This window comes from Salvelinus alpinus, chromosome 11, assembly GCF_045679555.1.
Source record: "Salvelinus alpinus chromosome 11, SLU_Salpinus.1, whole genome shotgun sequence".
In the NCBI taxonomy this organism is placed as follows: Eukaryota; Metazoa; Chordata; class Actinopteri; order Salmoniformes; family Salmonidae; genus Salvelinus; species Salvelinus alpinus.
This window is the reverse complement of record NC_092096.1, coordinates 32,651,114-32,667,264: the sequence shown is the minus strand read 5'-3', so window position 1 is coordinate 32,667,264 and position 16,151 is coordinate 32,651,114. Positions and strand designations below refer to the sequence as shown.

Here is a 16,151-nt window from a genome sequence, read left to right as displayed (position 1 = left end):
ATTGTCAAATGATTAAGTACACTACTGCAGTGGTTCTTAACCTTTTTCGGTTGCTGTACCACCTGAATTTCTCTGCCCAGAGTACCCTCCCATGTGAATTTTACCAGTAGACCTATGGTGTCATGAGTTAAGTATACCCTGGTTGGGAACCACTGCACTAGAGGTCAAGTATTTAGCAGAACCCAACGTTGACCCTCTCAAATCGTGTTTCGCAAGAAGACCGCTTCACCCCATCTGGTGCAAAGGCAGTTCCTGCCCTGTAAGTGTTTAGGAAAAATTGAACATTAACACAGTGATCAAGATTGCTTGTAAAATTTACTTTAAAATGTAGATATTTGAATATAGGTAGATCATGTTTGGTTGATTTTAAGGGGGATAGCAATAACAAAGTCAAATACAATCAGCTCACTAGCTAGGTCAACGGAGAACCGGTTATACATGCAGTAACATAACAAATCAAAACCTTGTTCAGTTTATATCCAAATTAGTTGGCCCATAACTATACCGAATGAGTCTTCCTTTCAACAACACTAAAAGTTGATTTAAATAAAATGGCTAATTGTCATTATTGCACATGATCAGAAGACTAATACTATAGAACTGTGTTTGACCCACCCTTTTCCTTGGACACTTTAAAACATTCAGAACTGCTGAGGTACAAGAATAGATGTTTTTCCATGACAAAAAACAACAGGTTTGGTAAAAACCTTGATCTGAGAGCAAGACAAGATGGCTATCAGAGCTGAGGGTAGAACACTTAACATTGTCCTATAATGTACAGTAAAAATGGCTGCATAAGTGCCTTTTAAGCTCAAGGAAAACATTTTCAGTAAGGTATTTATTGTTGAGGCATCATTTCGTTAAGTTAACCTGTGCTATCTGCTCCTTACTACTCAGGTCCAACCGTTTGAAAAGAGTACGAGAACAAATCCTTCAGAAAAAAACTTTTTACTCCTTTCAGATTTCGGTTGTTTAAAAGATCACTGCTACAATAAAACCACACGTATTTATGTGCAACATCAGAAAAGGCTTTGAAGACAATTTCCTCTACACTGTTCTGCCTGTTGGTTGGGATGATTGGTTGCTTTTACATGTCCCGTTTCCCCATTATTGGTGTTGATTGGCAGTGTCCAGGTCCAATAACATGGCAGCGTGATTCATTAAAAACACTGTAGGTTGCAGTGAGGTTATTTGGGAGGGGGTGGTCTCCCTGGAAATGGCACAGTCTGTCACACCAGTCTGGGGTTTAGGACTGTCTGCCACTCAGACAGGCCCGTTGACTGCTGGCATCTCTGAGCACTGGGGTGGATTCTCTCTGGAGGGGGGTAGAAGATGGTGTATAGAAGGGGAGAGAGAAGATGAGAGGGTGATAACGTAATCCTACATTGCAGACCACCTCTCCTTCTCTGGCAGGCTAGAGTTCACAGTAAATATTTCTACAGGCGCACAATGCTATTGTTCAACATCCAGATGTGTCTTGGCTCTGGCTTAGAAAAGGAAACCGGGTTGCTAGAATATTTTTTTGCCTGTGATCTCTACACATGCATGTGTTGTATACGTGCAAGCATGCATTATTTGTACACACACGAACTGGCACCTACTTGTCTGTCTGAGGGGTGGGGGCCGAGGCTGGCGGTGTGTCTGCTGCAAGCTGTGCCTTTGGGGGGGACTTGAGAGTGTCTGTGAGGGACAGTTTTTCCAGAGGGATGGGGTTCTCCTCACTGTAGCAGAGGAAAGGTTAGGTTGCTTGTTAGTCAGTCTTCAACAGAAGTGTGTGTAGAAAATAAACAGGTGAAGTGTTGTTCAACTGTATTTTGGTAGCTACACCACTTTTTTTTTATATATATTTTTTTATATAAATGCTAGTGATTCTTCCTCTCCAGTAAAGTACGTTCATAGTTCATGGGAAGCTCCCTGGATTTCCAAACTCTGAATCCAGTAATTTCAGTTCAAGTCCAGTGTATAATTACTTCAATGTGGTAGTTAGGTTTCAAATATAGATGTTTATTTACATGGGTACTAAGGCTTGAGTGGACTTCTACAGAAAATGATTTAGCATTGACTGTGTCTAACTCTTGTTAAACCAACCTTTTGACTTCAGCTTTCTTGTTGGCGTCTGAGCTGGTGGTTTCCGTGGCGGCAGCGGCAGCGGCAGTCTTGTCATCGTCCTCGCTGTCGGAGCCCCCGGAGGAGCTGCTATCTGAGGCTACGAGGGGAGCCTTCCTACCCTCACCCACTGGCCACTCACCACCGGGAGAGGGGCTCGCACCTGGACACACAATCACTTTATCGCTTTGGCTTGTGCGTTAGGTAATGAAAGCCTTGTAAAATGTTTTATTGTTCTCAATGCAATAGTGACTGTCTCCACAAGCGGGAGCTAGGTCAAATGTCAGGTGGCTGAAACCTCCCATCCCACACTCACCACTCTTGTCCGGACCCAGTTTGACTTGTTTGTCTGTGTCACTGCTGCCTACGGGAGAGCTGCATCTGGGGCCAGCCTCTGGGCTGCAGGGAGAGGAGGTAAGCTTCAGGTAAAGAGAACTGACAACACACCACTAGGTATGTCACACAATGAAATAACCGTCTTATGTTGGTGATTTAAAAGGGCTTACTAAAAACATGATAAATTGACCAGTTACAATATCCCAGACACTAACATCAAATGTATATAAAATTGTATGGAGAGCGTTTGGTTCCCACCTGCTGAAAGGTTGGAACTCCGTGAAGTTGGCCCAACCTGCCTCCTGTTTGTCTCCTCCACTCCCCCCTGGGGAATCCCAGCCTGCAGGACCCGGAGAGGACGAGTTACCCCCAGCTTCCCCGAAACTCGCTGTCCAGCTTGGACCTTCACATGATAACATGGTAAGAGGAAAAAGTCTACAATAATGGTTTTCGCAAAGTGGAGACAATTCATGATTGTCTAATTGGTTGAGTAAAAATGGATAATAAGCATAGTTTACAAGTAGCTGATTGATTGCCAGGAGTACTGGGAGTGTTGTCCTTGCTCTCCTCCAGGCTGCCTGGATCTGAGGCGCTCTGTATGGAGTCGTCGTCCTCGTCAGAACCCGACCCGCGGTCCCGCTCCCGACCCCCGTTCTCCAGACTGCTCTCTGAGGTGTGGGACACCCCAAACCTGACACACACACGGGAGAGAAAGAGAAGAGCGGTTTGATGAGAAAAAGAGAAATCGAGAGAGAGCTGCACATTGACATAACATCCCCTACTTTGTTTTTGGATCTTGAATTTTTACCAACCTTGTTCTGGATTTGACTTGTGTTGCATAGTTAATCTCCTTCTCCTCCCAAATGTCCTCCTCCTCTTCAGCATCATCAAACTGACGTATCCTCTCTTTACAGCAGGCCTCAAAGGCAGTAGCGTTGGCCTGTATTCACACACATGGAGGGAAACGCATGTTAACATTTAACTTTCACTACACACACAATGAAGCTGGTAGACATTACAGAACAATACAACAACTTACACTATTATCATCAGCATCTAGATTGAAGTTTATTTCTGCAATCCGGTCAAATGTGGCACTTAGGAAAGGAAGGAAACAAAATAGCACAAACAGCAGCTGTTAGCCCCCACAGGTCTTTGTCATAGCAAACTGCTGTTTCAAAGCTGATTTCTGGTTATTGGAGAAGGAATAGTGGAACGGATAACTAAACTCACTTGATGTTTTCATCATGCTCACTGAACTCCTCATCGTTGAACCCAAACTGATCCACAAAGTTGGCAGTCATCTGCTGGATCTGATAGTCTGAGAAAGCCTGGGGGGGGGAAACATAAAATTAGTCCTTTCAAAATAATTATCTTTCTTCATGGGCAGACAAATGTGTCGCTGTGGCTTCCTACCTGTTGGAGTGACAGATCGTTGGGGAAGGGACTCTCCATATCATCATCTTCACTGGAGGAGTGCAGGTTATGGGTGCTCACCTGGGACACACAGAGAATTCGAGTGAGGAAATGACAGAATGCGTAGAAGGGAATGCTTGTGTGATTGAGCAAGAAAAAAGTGTCTATTTGTGTGTTGGAGAGACACAGAGATGGTTGATACCAGTTCCACTGTGTTTCTCCTGTTGGTCTCTCTCAGAGTCTCATCCACAAAGCTCTCCCAGCGTCCTCTGCAGTCCTCTGGCAACTCTGCAATATCACAGACCAGTTCTAACTAAGCACTCACCCAGGCAGAGTAACATTCTTTGCTGAATACATAAGTGTTAATCTGGCAGCTCATGAAAACACACATACCTTTGATGAGGTCACTGATCTGGGACTGGACTGGTCCTTTCTCTAGGTTCTGTACCACCATGTTGGCCATCCTGGTCAGGTGACCCATGTTACCTCTCCTAGCGCCACCCTCCGCCCTGAGAGACAAAACCGGTTAATGGCCTCTAACAGACACTACTATCATGTTAGATACCACCATTGTAGTGAAACAATACTGGACAATAGCAAAAGCAGTTGTTCCCCAGATTTGAGTGTCTGACATGTCTTACTGTATTTGATCGTTCTCCTCCCAGGCGTCCAGGATCCTCTGTACCAACCGACACTTCTGGAAGAGCTGAGGAAGTCATAATTTCAGAGACAATATAAAAACATCTTGCGTTTAACACTCTCGGACCAACAGGCTCCGAGACGGCTTCTACCCCCTAAATAGTCAATTAAAGGTACCCAAACTATCTGCACTGACTCTACGCACACTCACTAGACCCCTCAAACTCAACTCTGTACCTCAAAGCCAGTTCCACTGTGTTTTTTCATTGTTCCCCTCTAATCAGGGACTGACTTAGACCAGGTCGGTGCAATTAATAATCCGGTAGAACAGAAAACCAGCAGGCTCCAGACTTCGTAGGGTAAGAGTTGAATACCCCTGCACTACATTGACAAAACCCACACCCATTTACCACTCATAATTTGCTGCTGTTACTCTGTTCATATCCTGATGCCTAGTCACTTTACCCTGCCTTTATGTACAGACAGTCTACCTCAAATACCTTGAACCTCTGCACATTGATTTTATTTCTCTTATGTTACTATTTTTGTTGTTGTAAACTCTGCATAGTAGGGAAGGGCTCATAAGCAAATAAAATGTTTTACACCTGGCTATTACTGCGCATGGTAGCTCTGTGTCTGTCTAAGTCACCTACATGTGCCACCAGGGTGTTGTGAAGGGTGGTCTCCTCCACTGAGTCACTGGCCTTGGCTGGCTCCCCAGCTTCACCTCCTGCCTCCCCCTGGTTCTCTGGGCCTGCTGGGGGCTTCTCCTCGTGGTTCTGGAGGCCCGGGATGGGCCGCTCCTCTGGGCCAGAGTGGTTCAGGATGGACGCCACACACAGCTCCACTTGGAAGTGCAAGAAGTTATTCCATGAGTACTTGAAGAACAGGTCCTGTGGAGAGCAAAGAGCGAGAGAACCGTTGTGACCGATGGACAGAACAAGAATGTGAACGACAGAAAGGAGAGGTGAATAAAATAAAAGTGCCAGAGTGAACAAATGAATGAATGCGAAAGAGTGAGAGATAATGACAAGTTGATGAGACCCGGCGGTGCAGACACACCAGTAGCTGGTCCATGGTGGTGAGCTTGCAGAGCTCCTGACAGACACTGGGGGCGCTGGTCTGCAGCAGGGCGGCCACCAGCCGGGCCACGTGAAGGCGGGCGTTCCCCAGCGGCTCCTCCAGAAGGCCAACGGTCGTCAGTATTGCACTTTTCTACACACAAACACCCACCATGTTCAATTCAATTACTAAACAGTCCATCGTATACAGGAAGAACAAGTTGATTCAATTGTGTGTTAATGGTTGGTAAACCCCCTGAACAGTTTGTATAAAATTATGCTTGGAATTTTTTTGCAGTCTGTTGGCCTCCAACATAATAAAAAAAAGTATTATTTGTATGTTTCATGACAGTCTCTCGTACCCACTGACCACTGTAAACTGATCAGCCACAGCCATACGGTCTTACCTTGGGGGGATTCAGGAGAAGCTGCTGGAAGTCCTTTAGATGGGGCTCAATGGCATGTAGAATACTGCTGTTGACAGTGTAAGACCTTTCATATCCCTGAGAATAGAGATCCATCAGCCCCTCCAACCTGACGGAGAGTGAGAACGAGGGTGTTCACATGCTAAAATAGCTGGAGAGATGGTCCCTGTCTAGGAACAACCTCTAGCCCCTGCCTTAAGCATTTGTGTTGATAAATCCAGACAGCCTATCAGAAGGCAAGGTGGATTACCATATTGCTTAAATCTATCATATCCTTTTAAGATGGCAATGGAAAGAGATATGAGGGAGAGTACATATGAGATAGAATAGTTGTTCCACTCACCCGGACCTCCTGGTCTCCAGTAAGGTAAGTAGCACTTGAGTTCCGTTAACAATGGAGGCCTCACTCCTCTCCCCCTCAAACATGGTCTTCAGGAGCCCCGCTACGCTCTCCCGCGACTCTAGAACAGCCAATAAGGGGTCGGTCTCGACGTTCTCCTGCATCTGATTGGCCTGGTCTCGACTAAGGCGGATGATGTCACAAAGCGTCTGAGACGCATTTGATTGTCTCTGAAAATAAATAAAGATTCATGCAAATCAGGATTCATACTTCTGACCAGATAGTTAATATCAACTGCCATGCCTTGTCCAGGAGAATACTGCAATATCAGACTAAGGTCTATAACTCACTTCCTCGTCTTTGCCTGTATGGATGAGCTCTGTGAGTCTCTGAATCAGCTTCTCTTCGCTCAGCCACTGAGATGAGGAAAGAGAAAGTATGACAGGGAACGAATGAGAGAAATACAAGACGTCCAAGTCAATAAGAAATTATATTTATAATTGAACACAACATTTATGAGAACAGGAATGGCTGGCAGACAGTGGCAGCTTACATTGAGGACCTCTTGTCTCAAGGGGGCAGGCTCCACACAGCTGATGAGGCGAAGCAGCAGGTCCATCATGGCGGAAGCGTCAATGTGTTTCAGCACCAGGCCGATGAAGCCATCCTTTTTCCTCAGGAAGGAGATTACCTGGAGCAAAAGAGACGTTTGGTGAGCTCCAGGTAGGTCCTTACACTTTCTTTATCCACCTTTATAACTTCTTGGGCATTGAGGTTACCTGTTCTGTTTTCCTTGCGATGAGGTTGCCAATGGTCTTGCTGAAGAAGCTGGCTAGTAGCGGGTTGAGGGGCGGGTCCTGCTCCAGGAAGTGGTAGAGAGTCTCCAGGAGTGACTCGTCCCCGCCCAACTTGTCGTTGATGAGGGACACGTCTGATGTCAAGAGCTCACAGGCGATGTTAGGGAACCTGTGGGAGGGAGGTGTAGTCTGTATTAATTCTTGAAATATTACTTTTATGATGTTTGGAAATATTCTGACAACGCTCATTGTCAATTCTGAATTCATGTTTATTGGACTGAGTATGCTGAAGACCACATTGTGTATGCTATGTTAACAGACCCAATCAAGACCAGGGCCCAGTTTCCCAAAAGTATCTTATGGCTAAGTTCTTCATTAGAACCATAGGATCCTATCCTAACTCAGCCTTAAGATGCTTTTGGGAAACAGGGCCTATTTGGTGTTCTTTGTGTCTTGTAAGCTACTTTAGAGGGTGAGATGTTGTCCACAAGAGGGCATGCATACAATTAGGAATTAGAATAGTAATGTAATAGGAGCTCTGATCTCTGGGCATGTTTCAAACCCAACGCCACCTGTTGTACTCTTCTGTTACATTAGAAGGAGCAACCTAAAAACATTAACTCATTTAAAGGCATCTATCATGGCACTGGTAGTTCTGTTCCCAGTTCATGACATTGTGAGTTCAAAACAGTGTTTCTACTGTCAATTATCAGTCTTCAATCATAGAAAAGCCTTCAAAAACGTATCAAGCTCCCACTAAATTCAGGATTCAATCCAATTACGAGTTATAGGCATTGTGGCTTTTAAAGGCTATGTTCCCATTTTTGCAGAGATCCCATTCACGGTAACCTTTATCTAACTAGGTAAGTCAGTTAAGAACAAATTCTTATTTACAATGACTGCCTACCCCAGACTGCCTACCCCAGCCTCTTGCACGGAGATGCAATAATGTAATATGTCTGCTCAATGGAAATTGCCTTTAAAAAGCCACAATGCCTATTATATAGAGATTGAATCCCAACTTTTATATTTAACATTTTAAAAGAAATGTCACATTCTGGAGGAGACAGTGGGTGAGAGGTAACAACCTGGCCCCACATGTCTACATTTGTGGGTTCAAATCTAGCAGGCTGTGTTATTGTTTAAACAATTCTTATCAAATATTCAAAGAGAACTGTATTTTTGGGGGAGTATGAGGTAAGACCATTGCCTTAAGCATTGGGTAAAAGGTTTGAATCTAGCTGGTTGTGCTTGTTTGTTCGACTCAACCTCAACTGTGTAAAGAGAACATGTGTAGTGAAGTAGTCAGTGGCTCTGGAGTAAGAACCTTGCCTCAAACTGATGGTAGTGGGTTTAAAGCTAACTGGTTGTGTTTGTTTGTGCTTTCACAATTGTCAATCATATGCAGAAGCACGTATGAACTGTGAAGGTGTTGTGGCTCTAGGGTAAGAACCCATACTCCCATACTGATGGCTATGGGTTCAAATCTAACTGGTTGTGCTTTCTCAATGTCAAACATATGCCTTTTCAGTGTGAAGGAGTTATGGCTCTGGGGTAAGAACCTTTCCTCTGATGGTTATGGGTTCAACTCTAACTCTGGTGGTTTTATTCATGTTCTTGGGGAGTGGCTGCCACAAAAAAATGGCGGGCAGTGATGTTGGAAGGGAGTGATGAGCAGATGGAATAAACCCCCCCTCCATAACACTGAACATTGGTGATTATGGGACATAAAACCCCAAAAAGTGGACACTGCAGGCCTTAATGCTCAAATCAGTTTTGGAATACTGACTGTCCAAACAGCAAGTTACAAGTGACCAAATCTGGTGTGTGTTCAGACAGTCATTAGCTCACTAGTTAGTAACAATGGGTGTGTGCGCAGTGGTGTTGTCATAACGACAGGTGTGTGCACAGTAGTATAGGTTGATTGGTGGTGGTGTTCGTGCTTCCTAGCACTCAAAGTTATGCATCAAGCTAAGGTGAGCACAATGTTGCCCATGGATGTGTCCCAGCTGCTTTGAATGTTAGAAGTCTTAAAATAACAATTTTAAAGCCTCAAAGGATAACATGATACAACTTTCAAAACGAGTCCTTTGTAGCAAGCCACAGCACTCAACTAGCTAGCTTTCTAGCACATTCACTCATTTCTAAACAATTAACAAGCTAGATAGCTACCACCTGTTCTTGTCAAAACAGCTAGCAAAACTGAGTAGCTAGCAAGCGACAAGATATGCCAAATAACAGTAAACTATTTGAGGGTAAATAAGTCAGAATTGACTGTTCATACAAGTTGCATGGCCATGAATCGGATTTGTATCCAATTTCAAACCACCTACGGATGTGGTTTGTAATGTGGCTTGAAATATCTGCTTCCTTGTGCTTTCTGGCTGTTCACACTGCAAGAAAAAGAACAGATTCGAAACAGATATGCAAAAAAAGTATGATGAGTCACTTCAAACTGCCAATGTGAACAAGGCTTTAGTTTTTATAGGCAAAATCTGTATTTAAATATCAAGTGGCCATGGTGCTCCGGGCCCTTTAACCTCCTCCAATCATCACAGCTGCCCTTCAACCAACTCTGCAGATGACAACTCCACAGACATAACTGGATTTGAACTCAACCTCTCGGTTACAAGGCGAAGACTAGACCCCACAGCCACAAGCTCTTTCGCTCTAGACAAGGATCTCTCTGTTTGTTTGACATTGAGAATCACAGGAAAACAAAGAACGTAATAGAGTGTATGCAGGCTGGTCTTAGGTTGAAACTTGGCAGTTGGTACTTATCCACTGAGAATAGAACCCAGAGCATGTTACGGACAAGCCCCTTTCATTTTGTACAACTGGTCTTTAGAGGAAAGGTCAGTCCGTGATGGCTTAAGCATAGGGTGTATTTGAATATTTATTTAAAACTATTCTTTGTTAAGCACAGATTCTCTTACAATAATGACATAGTATACATGGGCTGAATGTGGCCGCTCAATACACATCCCTCTTCCCCCTGGGGTGACCCTTTTCTCTCACTTAAAGCGGCTCTTCTCCTCTAGGTCAGCAGGGGGCTCTGTGGTGATGAGGTTGACCAGCTCTGTCATGCAGTGGTCCTGGGAGAGGAAGAGCAGCAGCCGGCGGTTCTGGGCCTTGCACTCCTGCAGGACATCATCCTCCTCCATGAGCTCCCGCAAAGTCACGTCCTCCCGGTCCAGCAGCTGGTCGATGTGGGACGTGGTGTGCAGGTCAAACTTCCAGAACATGGTGGCTGCTTGGACAGGGGGCACAGCCCTAGAAGGAAGGAGAGAGTCAGAGAGAGAGAGGGACGCAATGTTGGCACGGCACCCTTGTAGCATACTAAGCAGAGAGCTCCTTTAAATATTGGTTATAAATATATATATATATTTTTTTTTAAATCAGCCGTTTTTATAACATTGAGTTTTGCTGCACATTTCTGGTGGTTATGTAGCCCTCTACAAGATCATCACCATCTCCCTGACTACATTCCTCTGAGCAATCCATGAACTGTCCCTCTCCATCTTTAAAGGATGCATGCACTTAAAGACTTGGCCTCTATTGTTTGAACTAGCCAACTATAGTTAGGCTACTCATGATGATGACGTATTGGTTGACCTAGCCAACTATAGCTAGGCTACTCATGATATTGCTTGTTTGTTTTTTGATTTTGAAGCGCTTTGAGATGAAAAGAAATCTAATAAATGAATGAGGAAGAAAAAGGAGGAGATTAAAAGAGCTGAGGTTCATGCATGGTGGGGAGAGTAACAGGGGAAATACACAAAGAAACACAGATGAAAACAATGAAGCAGGAACATCTAAAAACATCAAACACAGTCACTGACTCGGTCCACACATGAACAACAAACTCATTACAGATATCATTTGAGATGTAACATCCAGTAATTGTGCTTACCAGCAGATTAAATGTGGGTATCTTTAATCAGACCTCCCTCAGACAGGCAGGCATTTGTGTTTGTGCAGACAGCAGAGAGCGTGGCGAGGCCTGGCATTTATCAGCATGGGTCTCCTCTTAGAACACGGGCATCCTTAGTACACAACACACTGAAAGGCTCACCATAACCTGAGAGAGACAAGGGGATGGGGGTTACAATAATTTATAATTAAATTCACATAGGACCTTGCATCAGATCGCAAAGTCATCTATTATTAGTCAGCAGCAGTATTATTTACATAGTCATCTTTAAACACAAGATGCATGTGTTGCATCAGATTTACTCGACATCACAAGGATTCTGAACAGAGCTTTTCAAGAAAGACGTTTGTCTGGCTGCCATTAGTTATAGGGTCATGACCTAGCCTTCTAGTTAGTAGACTGCTAGTGAGAAAGCGGTAGCGGGGTTTGACTTTTGAAATCTTAGCCTAGGGTAGCTGAACCCTAAGTCAACCTGCTTCTATAGAATTCTTTGCTCTCAGTTTTATGAATGAGACAATGAACTGATGTGCAAACAGCCTGCCCTGACTTGCCTTGTGGCTTATAAAAAAAGAGAACAAGGCCTAGACTAACGTTATATATCAGCCTAACAACGGTGAAATGTGCAACCCTTAGTGTTGTGTCGTCAAGAACACAAACAATAAAAGAACTCCAGCTAACTTAATTACTTGAAGACAGTAGTGAATGGTATTTAGGCCAACAATGGACAGGCTCACACAGAAAAATGGGCATGCCATCAACTAAGATGCAGGCTGGAAAATCTTAAACAAAATTCCAGATACATGCTTCGGGTCTTGTTAGGCCTATGCAAATGCTTTATGAAATGAGACAAGCATTTTTAAATGGATTATAGGCTTGCATAGGCTACCAATTACAGTCAAATTCATGAGTATTTTGTCTTAAGTCTAATGTATGAACACTGGGCTGACTACCAGGGTTTGCTGCCTAGCTACTACAATTAATATTATTACCTGTATGTTTTAAAATATATGCTATAGTAAATGCATCTAGTGCACACTACCCTTTCCTGGACCCTCACGCATACATCACTAATGTGAAAAGGTTGTGGTTAGCTCTAGCTACTTCACTGTTCTTGACGTCAGCATCTCACACTAAACAACCTAGCTATAAGCTATAGCCTAGGCAACCACAACTACAGACAGGAAATGAGAATAGTTTAGAATAATCTGTTGTCTATGGTTGCTATAATAAACACACTAACTAGCCTATCAAGACCATTATTCAGGCATGTTAGAAGGGACAAAGTCAAACTAACTTGCTTAGTCAACAAAAGACAAATGTGCTGGCCTGTGCAATACAACACTGGCTGGCCGCCCACACAACACAAGAATGGGTCTGAAAAAGGAAATCAAAGTGTTTCCTACTTTTTCCTCTTATTTGGACAATCCTGCACGTGTGGGAGCGTCCATCTGGCATACATTTACACAGAGCACACTAGTGCAACTATAACCCCTAGAGTGCTCCCCCGTGAACGCTACACAGGAAAAAGCTAAAAAACTTGACTTCTCATCTAAAATAGAACTCCCCAGGGGCATCTTCAACAAAACAGTCCACTAGGCTAATATAATAAATGATGAAAAGAGGAACAATGGTTGAAGAGCAATCAACTGGATGCTATGACCTAACAGTAGCCTGTCATTAAGCAAAGCAAGTGGCTTATGGGGCAGAGTAGTAACGCTGCGTTCGTTCACATGCTCGTCGGAACCTCCTATTTCTTAGTTGTGATGTCGGATATACGGCTGTTTCATGCATGTGCTTTTTGATCGGAACAATTCGTCAACCAACAAGATTTGTTATCTTGATAAGCTAGCTAACGTTGCTAATAATAATAGTTTGCTAGTTTGCTTAACATTGAGAATATGGTCAATCTAGCTACATCATCCATATTCATAAGGTTATAGATGTCAATAACGTCACAACAATTTTCTCCAGTTTCCCACTTGTAATTCAGATTTGGAGGGTCGTTTAAGTGAAACTTCCCCAGTCGGAACTAGGAATTTCTGATAGCACGTGAAGTGGCATAGACAGAGCAATCAGAGGGCAGGCTATGTCACAAATCTTAGATGGCTTCCTTTCCTTGGCTCTTCACATTCATGACCACTAATTAGATAGGCAAAAGCAAGATGGTGGAAACTAATTAAGTCTACTACGATCAGTGGTTATGAAGGAGAGTTGATAGGGAAAGGAGGCTATTGAAGATAATTGGGACATAGCCAGGCTCTCCCATTTCCTAATTAGGTGCTTATCGGTCTCAGTTGCCTGCACTGCTAAGCACCTGCAGGTGTGCTTCTCCATGAGTTGCTAACAAAAGTATTTAAGATGCTCTTTCTTGTTGCCACCTTATACCTAGGATTCAAGATGTGGTTGGTTTTGGATAATTGCTTTTACGAACATGACCATTTTGTTGTCTGTAAGCCTATCAAGGACCTCAGCCTGTTCTCCCCACTTCCATTATTTAGATGTGGACAGTATACTTACCCTGCCGCCCACTCTCCAATGGACATTGTATACATTGCTACAGTTGTCAAAGTGTATATTATTATTTGTAGTATTGTCTCAGCTAAACATGTATATATTATTTTTTATATTATTGTTTTATTCACATCAACCCCCCCAAAATTCTACTTTTACATGTTGATAATTTCTCTGAAAATAAATTTGCAAGATGAGGAACCATTTAGGGTCTACTATCCCTCCTTGTCTGACAATGCAGGAACAAGTGCTCTGTAGAACTGTAAAATTATATGGTGGTGGCCTTGGCAAGAAATGCACATCAACTGCTGAGTGTTGGAAGCTCACATTTCTGTTTACTTCAAGTCACTACAGTAGTACTTGCTGGCTACTTCTATTCACTACTTGGAGATTTGACATCTGATTATTTATAAGGTAACGCTGCCAGTGCCAAACCCTTGCCCTGCAGTTGGAAACGGGGTTGAGTTTGTTTGTTCAATGGATAGAAATTCCAAGACCGTCGATTTGTTTCTAGACAACTATAATTTTACAACGGTGTGGAATTTTCCGCAACAAGTATTTCTTCACGAATGTAGGAAGTAACATGTTAGGTAGTTAACCTTTCTTGCAACCGAAACATTATCTTGAACGAACTTCACTTCTCTTTTTGGTCTTGCTATCGTCGAATGTCTTAACAGCAGCTAACGTCAGTTAGTATTAACGTTAGCTAGCTAGGACACATTAGCAAGCGAGATAGCTACCTAATTCAGTTAGCAAAATAGATTGGCTAAACCAGAGGGATTCGACACAGTTAAAGGCGTAGAGAATCATGAGCCGCTAGTTATCCAGGTAGTTAGCTAACATAGCTAACTTAACGTTACCATACAATTTAGTTAGACTTAGCACAAGGAGTTGAGCAAATTATCATCAACTTTGTCGCTAGTTAGTTACAGGGCTAGTTGTCGGCGTTAGTTTCTTTCGGAGTCCGATAACTAGCATCTAACGTTAACTAACATCAGCATAACTTTAGCTGGCTAAAATGGCAAAAGCTAGCTAACCCTCTTTAGCTAACTAGGTACTGATAGCTTAACCAGGTAGTTAAAGTCGCCAAGCACAATTATAACTCACCAGCTTTAGCTAGCCAACGTTGGTCCTAAGAAACTTACCGTTTTGTTCAAAGTTTGCAATCCACTCGTCTGTATGGCTACGCTACCTACCTTCGTTAGCTAATAGCTAACGTTAGTTAGCGAACTAGCCAAACGTGATTTGTTTTGATGGGTCAGTCTGACGAGCAGTATGAGCAAAGTATCTGTCAACCTGGTAACACGGATATTTGTCTCTTGTGGCGTGGCAACGGACAGCCCTCACATTTGTACCTTGTATATTCAATATTATTACGCGTAATATATATTTATATCTTCTACAGTACATAAATTCATAAGCTAGCCTCTTCCCAGCTCAAGCATGCAAAGCAGGAAAAACTCGGTCATATTTCCGAATCAAAATGGCGAATATTCTCGCGGAGGCGCGCAGGGGGGTGCGCATTGACTTCTTCTATGGCCGGGGTGTCAAACAAATTTTGCCCCGCGGCCACATTCGGTCTCCAACTAGGTCCGGAGGGCCGCACTGAAAATTGGTAATGTTACTGTGCCTCACCATCTACATTTGCAAAATATAGTCCTCTATCCATCGTTTTTGGAATACCCTGTCTACCTTTAATTTCCGTAATTATTAGGGAGCTGGACACATTCAATAAACTGTATAAAAAAGGTCCATTATCATTTTCTACACAGTTTCGAGTTGGTTTTAGTCGTTTTAAAGTATACTGATCAAAAATATAAATGCAACTATTTCAAAGATTTTACTGAGTTACAATTCATATAAGGAGATCAGTCAATTTAAATAAATTCATTAGGCCCTAATCTATGGATTTCACATCTGGGAATACAGATATGCACCTGTTGGTCACAGATAACTTTTTTTTTTAAAGGTAGGGGCGTGGATCAGAAAACCAGTTAGTATCTGGTGTGACCACCATTTGCCTCATGCAGCGCAACACATTTCCTTCGCATAAAGTCGATCAGGCTGTTGATTGTGGCTTGTGGAATGTTGTCCCACAATTTTTACCTTGTCAGTTCAGGGATTCGTTCTTGCAACCTTTCGGTTACTATTCCAACACTCTAACCACTATGCTACCTGCCGCCCCGTGCATTATCATGCTTATGCCTGCCCATACCATAACCCCACCGCCACCATGGGGCACTCTGTTCACAATGTTGACATTAGCAAACCGCTCGCCCACAAAACGCAATACACGTGGTCTGCGGTTGTGAAGCTGGTTGGACATACTGCCAAATTCTCTAAAACTACATTGGATGTAGTTAATTAATTAATATGCCATACCTGTCAGGTTGTAAGTCGCTCTGGATAAGAGCGTCTGCTAAATGACTTAAATGTAAATGTAAATGTAAATGTTGTCACGTTCTGACCATAGTTTTTTGTATTTTCTTTGTTTTAGTGTGGTCAGGGCGTGAGTTGGGTGGGTAATCTATGTTTTCTATTTCTGTGTTGGTTTTCTGTGTTTGGCCTGATATGGTTCTCAATCAG

At 43.2% G+C, this 16,151-nt stretch overlaps 1 protein-coding gene across 2 annotated transcripts; it reads right to left on the bottom strand.

Annotated features, from left to right (window-relative positions):
* Nucleotides 1–296: 296 nt before the first annotated feature.
* On the bottom strand, nt 297–15,082 carry LOC139533997 (serine/threonine-protein phosphatase 6 regulatory subunit 2-like). 2 transcript variants are annotated; one of them, XM_071332584.1, is made up of 23 exons: nt 14,711–15,082; nt 11,034–11,201; nt 10,139–10,393; nt 7,103–7,289; nt 6,877–7,014; nt 6,674–6,739; nt 6,327–6,553; nt 5,966–6,092; nt 5,560–5,712; nt 5,151–5,390; nt 4,500–4,564; nt 4,252–4,367; nt 4,061–4,146; nt 3,859–3,939; nt 3,676–3,773; nt 3,482–3,539; nt 3,255–3,382; nt 2,961–3,133; nt 2,701–2,845; nt 2,423–2,505; nt 2,089–2,269; nt 1,602–1,721; nt 297–1,315 (listed from the first exon to the last, which is right to left on the bottom strand). In XM_071332584.1, the coding sequence occupies exons 3-23, from the start codon at nt 10,363–10,365 to the stop codon at nt 1,264–1,266; spliced, it is 2,751 nt and encodes a 916-aa protein (XP_071188685.1). In that variant the 5' UTR covers nt 10,366–10,393; nt 11,034–11,201; nt 14,711–15,082; the 3' UTR covers nt 297–1,263. The 2 variants fall into 2 exon arrangements, with proteins under 2 accessions (XP_071188685.1, XP_071188686.1); XM_071332585.1 differs by having other exon boundaries at nt 2,701–2,782.
* Nucleotides 15,083–16,151: the final 1,069 nt, after the last annotated feature.

Excerpts from the sequence above, each read along its gene's own strand:
- LOC139533997 (XM_071332584.1), bottom strand. The coding sequence starts at position 10,365 with ATGTTCTGGAAGTTTGACCTGCACACCACGTCCCACATCGACCAGCTG. Across the intron at positions 4,565-5,150 it reads ACAACACCCTGGTGGCACAT|CTCTTCCAGAAGTGTCGGTT; the intron begins GTAGGTGACTTA and ends TGACTTCCTCAG. Across the intron at positions 3,134-3,254 it reads CAAGTCAAATCCAGAACAAG|GTTTGGGGTGTCCCACACCT; the intron begins GTTGGTAAAAAT and ends TGTGTGTGTCAG.